General features: G+C 39.0%; 1 protein-coding gene across 1 annotated transcript in view; it reads right to left on the reverse strand.

Annotated features, from left to right (window-relative positions):
- TOPAZ1 (testis and ovary specific TOPAZ 1) overlaps window positions 1–13,942 on the reverse strand; it is a gene marked incomplete at its 5' end in the record, with an annotated part of 34,813 nt that extends 20,871 nt beyond the window's left edge. Inside the window, 7 exons of the mRNA XM_083467757.1 lie at window positions 174–244; window positions 2,662–2,777; window positions 4,374–4,426; window positions 5,228–5,355; window positions 5,783–5,850; window positions 9,021–11,376; window positions 12,673–13,942. Of these exons, the coding sequence (XP_083323883.1) occupies window positions 174–244; window positions 2,662–2,777; window positions 4,374–4,426; window positions 5,228–5,355; window positions 5,783–5,850; window positions 9,021–11,376; window positions 12,673–13,942 (4,062 nt within the window). The remainder of the gene's footprint in view (window positions 1–173; window positions 245–2,661; window positions 2,778–4,373; window positions 4,427–5,227; window positions 5,356–5,782; window positions 5,851–9,020; window positions 11,377–12,672) is intronic.
- Window positions 13,943–14,755: the final 813 nt, after the last annotated feature.

Genomic DNA, 14,755 nt, shown 5'->3' on the forward strand with positions numbered 1-14,755 from the left:
GAAAACAGGATGACTTAACCCTATGAAAGAGAAACCTCAAACAAGCATGTAAATTGTGTCTAACTGTTTAAAGCTGTTTAAACTAGCTTTAAATGGTTGTTAACAATGTAAATGCTTAAATGGTAGCTAAGCTTATGCTTAGTTGCAGAAATTTATGCATTTTAAGGACTTACCATAACATTTTTTTTTAAACTGTTGGGATATGATGGCTGCAAAAGAGGACCTTTCCCCGAGAACCTGAAATCTAAGATTGAAGAAAAAAACCCTCCTAAACTGAATGAAATAGCCATAAGTCATGATTATACACTATAAACTTCACTTATCTTATCCCAGAGATGACTGACAACTAAAGTTTTCATTTCCTGTCTACTGACAAGTTAAACTCTTTTCTTGTACCATGAGTAATAACAAATCTTAAATGAAATTTGCCACACTGGAAGGCAAATTCTGCAATTTTCAAACTGATTCTGTGTCAACGTAACAAAGAGTGATTTCTTTATGTTGATATTGCATCTATGCAGGAATACTGTACACCTTAACACATACATTTTCTTTTATGTATGCTTTTTCAGATGTTGCAGTATATAGACAGTGGCCTGGTTCACACACAACTCTAAATCATGGTTTGTTTAGCCAAAGTGTGTTTGTTCAAATATCTGGACCCTGCCCATCAGATTAGACATGGTTTTCTAGCAGCAAACTATGATCTGAAGCAAAGATCTGTTGTTACCTTACAAACCACTGGTTGTTTAACTACATTTTAGAGCCATGTCCTAGCCAAACAGACTTGCTTAAGCATGGCTTGTTTTGCCACCCCATCTTAGACACTTGCCAAGCTAGAGGAGGAGTTGTGGTTGGTTTAGCATTATATGCCAACAGTCAGTGTATTATATTGCTATCTTACACACAAGTAATGCACTTTGGAAATTATTTTGTGTGTAGCTGTTCTTTATCTTTTGGTCATATAGCTCTTTAACATCCTAAGAGAAGTACAAAAACTATTTGGAAGAATTAAATGGTTTTGCTAGTAGGGGAGCAAACTTGTGGTCCTCCATGTTGTTGGACCCACAACAGTACCCCTTCAACAGCCTTTAAACTTGTTGTTTGATTATTATGTATTTTTACATGCATTCCTATATTCCCAGAGGATAAAATACCTCTGTGTTAAAAAAAGTGAGAGGAATGCTTCATTTTAACTATGAAATTCTGTAATTTATTTTAAGTCTTTGAAGGATGTCTCAACATAAGGAAAACTTTGGGCTATTTCAGTACCCCATTCTGACTTCTGGGGTGACAGCCTTTGAAAGATTTTGAATTCTATTGTAAAGCTGTAACTCTGAAGAATCCAAGTAAGCATGATTAGGTACACGGAAAATGTAGTTCTGGTCACATAGGGTCAAATTAAGACATTAAAATCATTTGGGCTCTTTGACTGCAATAGGATCTGGCCTGCACCCTACTTTACACGCATGGCCATGTTTCTCAAGATTTTATCTAATCAGGATCTAACTCAATATGGTGACTAGAATCCAAAACGTGTAAGGACACTCGTGGAGGTTCATTGTGTGTTTTTTACTCTCTGAACGCAAACCTCCTGCCATAGCAAACTACTTTTGAAGTTTCCTTGTTTTCAAAAACAGTTTTGTAATGCCAAAGCTTTCTTGAGTGGTTCTCTGAACTAGTTACATGGTTCTCTGAGTCTTGGCCAATAAAAACAGAAATGGCACTCAAATGTTATCCTAAATATACCTAATAATGCACTGATTCAGTAATTTATTTCACTGTCATCTTTAGAATTTGTTTAGCTAACTTTCCATAGTATTTTAATTAGATGGCTATTTTAGCTAAACAAAGATGCATTTATATTAAATCTCAACTAACGGTTGCCTTGGCAAGGGCAAATCTAGAACCCAAGTACAATTAAGCTAAGAACCCTCTGATCTGGATACAGAAGGTAGAACTAAGTGAAACAGGCAACAGAAAGGAAACTCCAGATGCTAATTCCAAGCTTTAATACAGAATCACCCTACTTTTCCTAGGTTGGATTTTAACTTTTATAAACATAAAGTAACAAGCACACCCATCCACATACATTTGCACCAGGTACACAGACATCATGGCCAAACCATTTATGCCTCTGGAATGTGCTGTGGGCTCACACACTCCTGCCTCTTCCAACACATTGTTTATGTCATGGTTTGCAGAAACCAGTTTGTTGCCACATCTGAACTGGGAAAACTATGGTTACCACTACCACCAGAATCCACTGCCCACTTCAGCTGTGGTTTAGACTGTGGTTCCCATAGAATGGAAGGGACCTTTAGGATTACCTAGTCCAAGCCCTTGCAATGTAGGAATAGGCAGATGTCCCTTATGGGGATCAAACCTGCGACCTTGGTGTTATCAGCACCACTCTGTAACCAACTGAGCTATCCAGCATGGGCAAACTATGGCTAGCAGTAATAGCTTCAAATATTATGACATTATGAGATTATGGCTGTGAGCCAGGAAATGGAGGAAATCAGCACACATGAGTGAGCCCATAGGTTTTTCCTGCAAACCAAACCCTGTCAATTAAATAGACCTTTATACAGACACAGAAAAGTAGCACTGTAGTACCATAAAACAAAAATGTGTAGGTATTTTGAACTAATACAATACCATTCACCCACGGTTTCACTGCTGTGACTTGCTGCCGGGGATCAGTTTTCATAGCAGGAAGTGTCAATTCTAGCTGATGATCATGGCTCATAGATTCAATGTATTGAGCCCTCTCACTAAATTCCAAATGAGGAAAAAGATGCTTATTTGACTAATAATACAAAAACTTTATATCTTTTATTTAAAAAAGCACAATAAAGTAAATTATATTTTCTATACCCAAGCACACCTCCCTTGTGGAGGAGAGGAGGCTGCTCCTACTGATTGCAAAGATACACATAGCAAGTGAGCTGGGAACGAGAAGAAATGTGAGCAGATAGATGGGATGAACTGGGCTTAGCATTTATCACTTCTTGATCAGTACCATCTAAATGGCTGTAACCTGCCCTGGGACCAGCTGATGAGGCAATAATTTTTATTATTATTAATCCTCCTCCATTGACTATATTGGTTAGGGTTCTGCTCTACAGCACTTGTGTTGTGAAGTTCCAAAATGCTCCATGCTATTTTACATCTATGTAAAATCACTAAGTGACGCCATACACCAGGGGTAGGCAACCTAAGGCCAGGGGGCCGGATGCGACCCAATCGCCTTCTCAATCCGGCCCGCAGACGGTCCGGGAATCAGCGTGTTTTTACATGAGTAGAATGTGTCCTTTTATTTAAAATGCATCTCTGGGTTATTTGTGGGGCATAGGAATTCATTCTTCTTCTTTTTTTTCCAAAATATAGTCCGGCCCACCACATGGTCTGAGGGATGGTGGACCAGCCCATGGCTGAAAAAGGTTGCTGACCCCTGACATACACTGTTCTGAGGCGACAACCACCCAGTAATATTTCTCCTTTTCAAACTCAGATGAAGTGGTCAATGTGCTCAATAGGTGGCAAAGATCAGTAATAGACTAGAAGGTGAGCAACCTGCAGTTCAATCTAAGCAGGACAAAATTACTACTGACAGGCTGCTTGCATGAATTGAGAAGTGGCCTTTCAACACATTCTGTATCAAGTTGCTGTTAAACCCTGCACTAACTCTCAATGCTTTTCATGCTGTGGCATGAATTGCTTTCCAGCAACTGCAAAAACATGGACAGTTATTATTAAACTACTGTGAATGCATTGCACATGGGGCTGCCTTTGAAGACTGTTCAAAACCTCAACTGGTCCATAATACTTCTGCTTCAATTACATATCAAAACTGATCAAGTGGAACATCTTGCCAGTTTTAACACAGTTCCAATGGCTTCAAGTATGGACTTCTCAAGAATGGCTTCAATTCAACATTCATTTTAAGGCATAAAGAAATAAATAAAATACTGTGGGAAGAGGTTATTTGTTTTGGTTTGTGACTATGATGTATTTTTGTGTTTTTATATCGTAAACTGCCCTGTGATTCTTGGATGAAGGGCGGTATAGGAAATTAATATGATGATATGATATGATTATAATATAATATAATATAATATAATATAATATAATATAATATACAGCTTGATACCAGGTAGCTTAAAGGACAATTTGCTAGGCAGGTGGGAAAAGGCTCATTTTGTTTGTGGTGCCTCAGCTCTACAATGCTCTCCCCAAGGAGAGCTTCTGAACAGCCATTTTATCTCTAACTTCTACGTGTCTAATCTTGAGTATAAGACCAGAGAAAAAGGTTTGAAGATAAAATGTCGTCCTTTCACTTAACTAGGACTACTTAAACTCATACACACATTTTTGCAGTGTCCCGAATCTCTGCTTCTTCTTTCACAGTTGAAATTTTGTACTGTAAGATTAAAAAGGTTGTAATTCAGTTAAAATAAACAGAAACTCATGTTTCATTTAATAACTTTCTCTTTTTGTTCACAGAAAATTCAAGCGGAAGAAGTGTGGTTGCTGTTTATGGTTCTACAATTTCTACAATGTCCAAGTCCAACTCCCTATTGCAGGATGTCCTATTTATGAAACAATACCAACAAAAGCCTACCAAAGTCGTCTTCAAATCTAGCATGGAAGGAACTTCCATGGCTTCCCTCTATAGCTCCCAATATTGCTAGACCCATAAGTTAATAAAAGAACAAATCATTTTTTAACTTTCATCTAATTTCCTTGCTTTGCTTTGCTTAATTTTGATTTACACACTTAAGATTCACAGCACAGTTTCAGATTTATGAAAGAGAAATTAAAAGTACCATGCTGGTTTACAACAGTACATCTAATGAATCTCATTGTATTAAAACAGCATACAGATATCTCTAAGGCTAGGCATAGGCAAACTCAGATGTTTTGGGACTACAACTCCCATCATCCCTAGCTAACAGGACCAGTGGTGAGGGATGATGGGAGTTGTGGTCCCAAAACAACTGGAGGGCAAAATTTGCCTATGCCTAAGGATGTAACCCTATGCACACATAATTGAAAGTTAGAACTGCCCAATTTCAGTGGGACTTACTTTTAAGTAAACATGCATTGGATTGTGCTGTAAGTAGTGCAATTTACTACAGTACTTGACAAAAGTTCCCTCAAATAAATGACACTCTTCTGCAACACTACCTTTTATAAACAAAAAATTAATTCACTTCAGTACCTTTTCATTTGTGTTAGATCTCTTTAAAACATCATCTGATTCGCTCAACTGCCCATCCTCAAAACAGGATTCAGCTACGCCTCCTGTAGAACTTATTCCACATAGGAATTCTGATTTACTTCCATCAACTGGAAAAAATGCAACACATACTGCTGAAACATAGTAAAATTGAGAACAGAATGCTTAACTATGGGCATATCACTGGTGAGTTTTTTAAAAGATGACCCTTCTTACAAAGTATGCAGTAGTACTGTACTAGTACTGTCCAGTACTGTACTAGTAGTCTGGGGTTGCGACGCTCATCTCGCTTTACTGGCTATGGGAGCTGGGGTTTGTCCGCAGACAGATTCTGGGTCATGTGGCCAGGAGCTCACCCCGTCGAGGGGATTCGAACCACCGAACTTCTGATCGGCAAGCCCTAGGCTCTGTGGTTTAGACCACAGCACCACCTGCGTCCCATTAACGTTTAAGAGTAGACGCTGTTTAACACTTAACCCCCCCTGCACAAGTTGTCATTTTCTCCTTAATGTTGCATTTTTTAATTCCTGTTCTTACCTTCTGCCAGTGGAACACCAACATCTGTGAAAGACTCCAACATTTCATCATACTGAATGGGATCTTCTCTGTAAGCAAGAAAATTTTACAAAATGTTAAGTGAAGGAAAGGTTTTCTGAACCAATACCACACTCATCTAACTAAAACACAATGAGTACAGTAAGCCTGCCACAACTACCCTTAACAATCTGGGTCATGAGTTCTTTTGCCTAGAGTTCCTAGCACCATAAACTGTTTTTGAAAATGGGGCCTATTCAATCTAAGCCCCTTATATCTATCAATAAGCTCAGGAGGAAAATTTGATGACAATATTTGAATTTTATAGCAACAATCCCGGTGGGGAAAGGTGAGGCACATTCCTTTCTGCATTTCCCCAATAACCTTTCTTGCATTGTTATCATAGGACTCATTACCTCCCTGAAGGAACAAAGCAATTCTAAAAGCAATTCTCCAAGAAAGGTGAAAGGAAGTTCCTAGGAGAGTTTGAAAACAAGTAAGATTCCTGAGACTGGTCCTATAAAGGAAGCTGGAGATTGGTTTGGGAGTTTAGATAAAAAGAATCCATAAGAATGTCCCCTTACTTGATTGTTTCCAGCCACTTAGTTCAATAAATGACTACGCCTACAGGAGATCCTCACTTGGGATATTGCAAGATAAGAGATGTAAACTGATGGACTACCTTCAGTCCTTTGACATTATGGGACCCCAGCCCTGTCTTGTTTGTGAAATAGAAATAGTAGCAAACTTTAAATAACTCCTGCTGACCCATCTATTTAAACAGGTTTACCCTTGCTCATTAGATTCATCACACTGCTGTTTAGCAATTATTGATATTTAACTGAATGTTTTAATAATAAACTCTCTTTTTACTGAAGAATTTATTTGTAATTCTGGTTACAATGCTGTAAACAGCTTTATCTTTTCCTTTTTTAATCTTATTGTGTTTTATGCAAACCATTTGGGTATTTTGTATATTAAGCAGTATATAAATATAGTCATACCTCGGGTTACAGACACTTCGGGTTGTGTGAGTTCGAGTTGCGCACTGCGCTGAACCCGGAAGTACCGGAATGGGTTAGTTCCGGGTTTCGGCACTTGCGCAGAAGCGCTAAATCGCGCTTTACGCATGCGCAGACGCTGCAGTTGCAAATATGCCTCCTGTATGGATCACATTCGCAACCCAAGTGTCCACTGTATTAGAATAAGAAACATAACTTTGGAGCTAAAGACACTGGGAATGCATATATTACAGTGGTACCTCAGGTTATATGCTTCAGGTTACAGACTCCGCTAACCCAGAAATAGTACCTTGGGTTAAGAACTTTGCTTCAGGATGAGAACAGAAATTGTGCAGCAGCGGCGCAGCAGGCCCCATTAGCTAAAGTGGTGCTTCAGGTTAAGAACAGTTTCAGGTTAAGAACAGACCTCCAGAATGAATTAAGTTCTTAACCCGAGGTACCACTGTATATACAATATAGTCTTCCACCTCTCAGCTCAGTTCAACAAGTAGTGCCTTACCAAAGAAAGCTGTTTTATTAACCAGGCTGAGTTTTCATTTATGATTATTTAATAATAGGTTCTGGCATTTGGGTATCAGATTAGAATTGACTCTTCATCCTACAGGTGTAACAATAGTGGTATTTTAAAACAGAAAATAAAATTTTAGATGTGTCTAAAAGAATCACAAACTGTGCCTTAAAGCTAAGGGCAGTAAAATCTTGCCATTCAAATTTGAACATGGAGACCTGCATGCAAAAGCTAGAACCGTTACTTTGTACTGATTTTGTTTAGCTACGAAATAGATATGCCCACTTAACTGGGTAATTTATTATAGAATTATTTATTGTTTTGTGTTTTCTTGTTTTATTATTGTTAGAAATGATTCTGTCTTTTTAAGTATTCTTAGTCAATTGAAGATTCTTTTCTGAGCCTTAGGCATTAAAACATGTGCAGTTTTAGCTGGAGAATTTAGCATAGTTAAGATTCACAAAAGACGTATACAAGATTTGTTTTTAAAGGCTTTCACCTGCCTAGTGTGGCAAGTTACCAATCGTAAAGCTGTTATGTATTCTAAACACATCCCTCCAAAGGGATCACAACTTCATAAAGATGCTTCACAATACAGGAAAAGCAAATGTAGGATTATCACATTTGGGAGTATTGATGGTAGGCTGAACTATTCACTACTGCCCACACAACATATTATGTATGCAGTAGATGGCTTAAATTATTTGCCATTCTGCCTTGGTTGTATTCTATTGATAGACATGATTAAATAATATAAATGATACATTTTTATGATATAAATGATACATTCTATTAACTATGTTAAGCAAGCATATTCATCGTTGGCTAACCACAAATCTATCTACTGAATACCTAGCAAATGAAATTAAGCTAACTAAGCTTTAGCTAAAACGGTTTACTGCAGCTGAATAGAAAAGTATTTCTAAATGCTATGGTACTACAAAGAACAATCTTCAAATGAAAAATATTAAGATAATTCGAAGAGGCTATTTAGTACTACTGTCAATTGCAAAAGACCATTTTATACTGCCTCTCACCAGCATAAATGTGTTTCAAACTTCACTTTCAATTGTTACTCTTATAGTCTTACTTTTTACTTTTATCAATGGGTTAAAATAATAAAAATAAAAAGCAGAACAATCCATTATTGCTAATCCTCAATTCTCACTGTAAATCCCAAACTATTACTGTAAATCCTACATAATATACTTAGTAGAAGCAAATCACATTTTTAGTAACTGTCTAACCTCAAAGTCACTAAATTGTTTAAGGCTAGCTAAAGCACGAGGGACACGGGTGGCGCTGTGGGTTAAACCACAAAGCCTAGGACTTGCCAATCAGAAGGTCGGCGGTTCAAATCCCTGCGACGGGGTGAGCTTCCGTTACTCGGTCCCTGCTCCTGCCAACCTAGCAGTTGGAAAGCACGTCAAAGTGCAAGTAGATAAATAGGTACTGCTCCGGCAGGAAGGTAAACGGCGTTTCCGCACACTGCTCTGGTTTGCCAGAAGCGGCTTAGTCATGCTGGCCACATAACCCGGAAGCTGTATGCCGGCTCCCAGGGCCAATAAAGCGAGATGAGCGCTGCAACCCCAGAGTCGTCCGTGACTGGACCTAATGGTCAGGGGTCCCTTTACCTTTACCTAGCTAAAGCACAAGCATCTAATAACTCAAAACACTTACTATATAAATTATTTCCAGAGGATATGCTTACCTTGGACAGCAATCCAAATGTCTCTTCTGTGGAAGCTGAGGGGGTTCCGGTTCTACTTCCATTTCTTCCTTTATGGAAATGCTGACATTCAAGTTGGTTAGGGTACAATGCCCTTTGTCTTCTTCCTTGGTTTCTCCAAACAGATCAGGGTCATCCTGAATTACATCAATCACAAGAACATCATCTTCATAAGCCTTAACAACCTCTGCAGAGAAGTTAGCTTTGTCCTGTGCAAAGTTATTGCTGTAATTACTTTCATCATTAGTTGGCACTTCCAATACCGCAGAAGGGTTGTGGTTTTGAATCTCCATATAACCAGTACTCAAAGCGTCAGGATTATCTTTCAAATCTGCTAATTCCAATTCTCTCTCATGGGAAGTCTTCACACCTTCATTATGAACACTTGTCTCTTTATAAAAGCTTTCAAGAACCTTGTCAAATTGGTCTGCATTTTCTTCTAGGACAGTAATTCCATTAACTTCTTTTGACTTGAACTGATGTCTAGAATGCACATTGGACAAGGTCTCTTTAGCTCTGGCTTTCTTCACTGACACAGTAGAATCTAGGATGTCCAAAGGACTGCAAACATCTCTTCTTGACAATCTAGTATATTCTGTTTTTCTGGATTCATTTTTATCCTTCAGTAAAGGAATTTTGAAATTTGATAGGTTCCCTTTGATTAGTGGTTCTTGTTTGAGAACTGAGGTCTTCCTATGTTTTCCACTGTCGGAACAAACACCATTATGAGTATCTATAGAACTATTTCTCTTTGCTATACTTCCTTTATTTTTAGCCTCCTTTGCTGATGAATTTAAAGCTCTTTTTGATTTCTTTACATTTTTAGTGCTAGAAGATCTGCAATGTTTAGGTCTCTCCTCCATACCCATAGAGGAACTTCTGCTGTCGTTAGCAGTAGCCGCGTGAGTCTTGCATATATCAACTACAGATTCTGAGGTTGGGTTTTCATTGGGAAGTTGCGTTTTATGACCCGTTACCTTATATGCAGAAGCTTTGACAGTACAAGCCAATGGCTTATGTAGCTCTGCCTGGCCAGAGAGAATTACTGAATCAGAAACTCTTAAAAATTCTCTTTTTGAGTCTGATGCTTGATTTTTACCAAACCACAAGTATGTTCTAGCACACGATTCATGGGGCCAAACATTTTTACCAGAAATTGGTACTGCTCTTTGACAGCTTTGTAGCTCCAATTTCTTTCTAACTTTATGTATTGTGTTTTCTTTGACGGTTCTTTTTTCTCTTTTCATACAGCCAGCAACATTATTGCTGTGGTTGGTAATTTTTTGACTGACTAATGTCTCCCTTATAGAATTATCAACCAATTTATTACTACAGCAAATTTGTGGTTCTATTATGCTTAACTCATTTTCCTTTTCAAGAATCTCTGATTTCTCAAAACCAATGGCACTGCATGTGATAAAGTGTGCTTTGCTCATCTCTGTACCGCAAGATGATTTGGCACGTTTATTTTGAGGTTTTTGAACAGCCTGCTCAAGAACAAAATCAGGTGTATGACCAAGTGAAGACAATAAAGTTGTTTCATTGTAGACTGGGTTTTCCAAAATCGTTGAACTTCTTACGGCAGTTTTACTCTCCATTTGTAATCCACATTCACTGTGTATATTCACACTTGTGAAAGCTTCCTGGTCTGTTTTTTCCAGATCCTCAAGCACTTTAACCCCTTTGTTTAACTTTTTGAAATCTAAACACATTTTACTTTCCCTGGATCGCTTTCTATTTTGACATCTTGAGTTCTTAATATTTTGGCACATCTCTTTTTCAACCAATGTGTTTTTTTCTGGAAATGATTGTCCAGCTTGTACTATATTAGGGCTGCAACTCAAATCGTTCTGGCCCATACCCCCGCTAGAGAACAAAACCTTACATTGATCAAGTGCAACATGCAGAGATCCAGAGTGAACCTTACAGCTTTGGGTGGTCTCAAAATCTGTAGGTGTCAAGAGTGCCTTAATGTAACGACAGTCAAGCAATCTCACTACTGGAATAGTAGTCCTTTCTACTGTATATGGCAAAGTATTATGCCTAGAAAACCATTTGCATTCTTCATTTTGCTGCACTACCAGTGCATTTGTTTCCACATTTTCAGCTACTGTTATGTCCAAAAGCTGCGAATTGGCATTTGTAACAGGAAGCAAGGAACTATCCACTCCAAAACAAGGGATGACAGGATCTTTGCTTTCAGTCTCATCCGATTTAGATACTGGAAGGCTTGCAGACTGCTCTAGCAGATTTTGTATATTGCAATCTTGAGAAGTACTCAGACCAGTCTTGTGAACTTTTCCATGCTGTATGCTTGAAAGTTCATGGACTTGCTCTCCTGAGTTAAAAAAGGGGATAATAATTAATCAAATGTTGAATGCATTTTAATATACAAGGTTGGACTTTGCCAAAGCATATCTGTAATAAATATGTATTTTATAAAAAATGCCTTTATAAACTGCAAGTGTAGTATATCTAACGGCTTCAAAATACAAAGCATAGTTCTCATCCACTATGGCTGGCATTCATTAGTACAGCAATTAGAATAATAAAATTAGAAATACAGAATATAAGAATCACAGAATTGTAGAATTGGAAGGGACCACAAGGGACATCCAGTCCAATCCCCTGCAATGCAGGAATCTTTCGGCCAACATGGGGCTTGAACCCATGACCCTCAGATTAAGAGTTTCATGCTCTACTGACTGAGTTATGTATTTTGCTACCGGCTATATAAAATACTTGGTTGTTTTTTAAAAAAAGTTTTTTAAATTGCTAAAATGTATTTGCAAGCATTTCCAGAATGGCAAAAAATAAATAAATCACAATATTGGAAATTCAATGCAATCCATAAAGAAAATTACACAAAGTAGAATGTGCACATATATGCATACATACATACACACATAATATAGGCAACATACCCAAAGAAGGAAAATTGTAAATTCAAACTTTGCCACTTTTGGTGATATCCCTCGTTAGCGTCTGTTAACAAGCATATTAAGTTTTCCCCATAGCTTAAGTTTAAGTACATTGGTACTTCGGGTTAAGAACTTAATTCATTCTGGAGGTCCGTTCTTAACCTGAAACTGTTAACCTGAGGTACCACTTTAGCTAATGGGGCCTCCTGCTGCCACTGCACAATTTCTGTTCTCATCCTGAAGCAAAGTTCTTAACCCGAGGTACTATTTCCGGGTTAGCGGAGTCTGTAACCTGAAGTGTCTGTAACTCGAGGTACCACTGTATAGGCTAAAACTGTGGTGCCTTACATTTTCATTAGTCAAAAGTGAATCTAAATACGAATCAAAAGGAGCAATTTAATGCCTTCATACAAATTGTAAACACAAAGAGTGCTCCTTAGTCAGGGATGGAATTTCAGCCTCTTGTCTCCTCCAGCAAGAAGCTTGCTTTGTGAAGTGTCCCAATAAAATTACTGTACAATGGTTTCTAGCTTAAAGATTTCCTAGTTAACAGTATCCAAGTGTAAATATAAAGACCTGTGATTTAGTTTTTATATTAAATTTGGAAATGAATTTAGATTTTCAGGCTGTAAGAAAATAAAGGCTGGAGGGGAAGTTATGGTGAAAAACATAACATACAAATACAAAGAGAAAGAGGGAATAAGCATCCTTACTAGATGTTCTGGTCTTTTTTTTAAGTTCAGTTGAAGTCACAATTTCATCCTTTCCATCTCTCTGTTTCTTAATACTACCATGTACTCTGGTAATCAGTAGATCCTCTGTGGGTCCACAATCCATCATTTTCTCCTCAAAGATCACTTGTCTACACCCAGGTACCTCTGAAACAGATTTCTCTGGTGTCCAGCTCAGGTTCTTACTATCATTTTCACACACCACTGATTTCAAAGACGCTCGGGTTACCATTTTATGCTTTCTTTTTTCTGCAGTGTTCCTATACGTTCCATTCTCTTCTAGATTTGCCACACACTTCAATAGGCACTTGCTATTTTGTTTTAGAACTTCTGCACCTACATGTAATTTTGCTAGATTCCCTGTAACAGAAGAATTCTCCCCTCTTTCTCCCAAAGTTATCGGGCTTAAGCTCTGTATATCAGGCTTTAACTTAAAAGACAAGCACCCCCTATTTGTTCTTTGACTTTTCTCCGGGTTCCTAAAAGCTTTTTGCTCTTGCCAAACCAATTTAGTCTTCTTCCTCATGTTCCATGTTTTCTGGTGTGGTCCCAGTTCAGAACAGCTCTCGCTTTTCTGCAGTTCCCTAGTTACTTCCTGAGATTCTAGCCCTGTTACAGAACTCCTATCCTTTCCCATTAAGCAAAGAGCTGGTTTTAGTAAGGAACAGCTGTGCTTTTTCCTCAAGCTCCTTGCATTCTTCATGCAACTTTGGATTTTTCGTTCAGGTTCTAACAAGGAACTCAGACTATTTTTCTCTGGTGTCGTATCTTTGTCATGAGATTCCATTCCCAGCAGGGATCTCTCTCTTTTCTTTCTAACCCATGATGCCAATTTAGTTTGCAAACAAACTCTAGAAGAAGAATCATTTGGCTGATCCGCCATACTCCGGACAGCCTTCTTTGAATTATGTCTCTCCACCAAAGCCATTTCCCCTTTCAATTTTATGCCCACATCATAATTACAGTCTGCTTCGATTGCATTCCTTTCCCTAGTACTTTGCCCCTTCCTTCTTTTAGAGACAAATCCCTTGCTCTGCTGCTGCTTCTCCCTTAACTGTACTTCAGAACCAAGAACAATCGGGTTGCTTAAGTTACTAGCCGACAAAGAAAATGACTTTTCCTTGCAGCTGCTCTCATCTTTCTGAGAGCGATCTAGACTGCTGGATGGTTGCGCCCTTTCAGCTTCCATCCCTATTTCTGGCAACAAGCAAACTGGCTGCTCTTTACTCTTTTGCACTTTTCGTATCATCATGGACTAATGGAACAAAGTGCTTTTTTAAAAAATTAAAAAAGTTATATTTTTCTAGAGACAGGCATATGTTTTATCACCTACAACTCTCCTCTTTTTTTAAAAAAAAACTTAGATTCACTTGAAGCTTATGCTCACCTACTTGCCAAATCTAGAGACATAAAATTACAATATTTTTTCCAAAAAAACCCACACGCTTCCAAAGGACGCTCAAATTTAATTAAAAAAAAGATGGAAGGGCCCTGCCACAGGAACTTGTCTTCCTCAGGCCGGGAAAGCAAAGACTTGTATAATATATTGTGTGTAAAGATAGCAACTGATTTAACCTTAGCTGCCTATCTTTCTTTTGAGGTAATTTAAGGCCTGCAGCCCTTTCAGTAGGAAAGCGAGAAAGAAGCTCGCGCTTTGCAGACCTGCGGAAATTGCGCGGTCCCGAGTCTAAACAACCGCCACTGAACTAGTGAGAGAACCGGGGAAGACGCACTTCTGAATGACCTCCCCTCCCGCCCCACACCCCAGCACCGCGAGCCCTAAGCCACTTCTTCCCGTCGCCCCCCTCAGAAATCCCGTTTTCCCCTCCCCTCAGTGTGTGCATGCCACACACCCCACCCCACCCCCCTCACGCTCTTTTGTAGGCCCGACCGCAAGCCTTCGGACTGCGGCCCACCGCCGCCCTCCTTTCCCGCCCTTTCCCCCTCCTTCCCGCCCACACACTCACACGCTCTAAGAGGCGACCGCGTGGAGCGGGAGAACTCAAGGCGGCGAAAGACGCGCGGCCTGAGGGGCGGTGGCTCCGCGGATCCGCCTCGGGAGGGG

Source organism: Podarcis liolepis (genome assembly GCF_965112155.1).
Source record: "Podarcis liolepis genome assembly, chromosome: 12".
In the NCBI taxonomy this organism is placed as follows: Eukaryota; Metazoa; Chordata; class Lepidosauria; order Squamata; family Lacertidae; genus Podarcis; species Podarcis liolepis.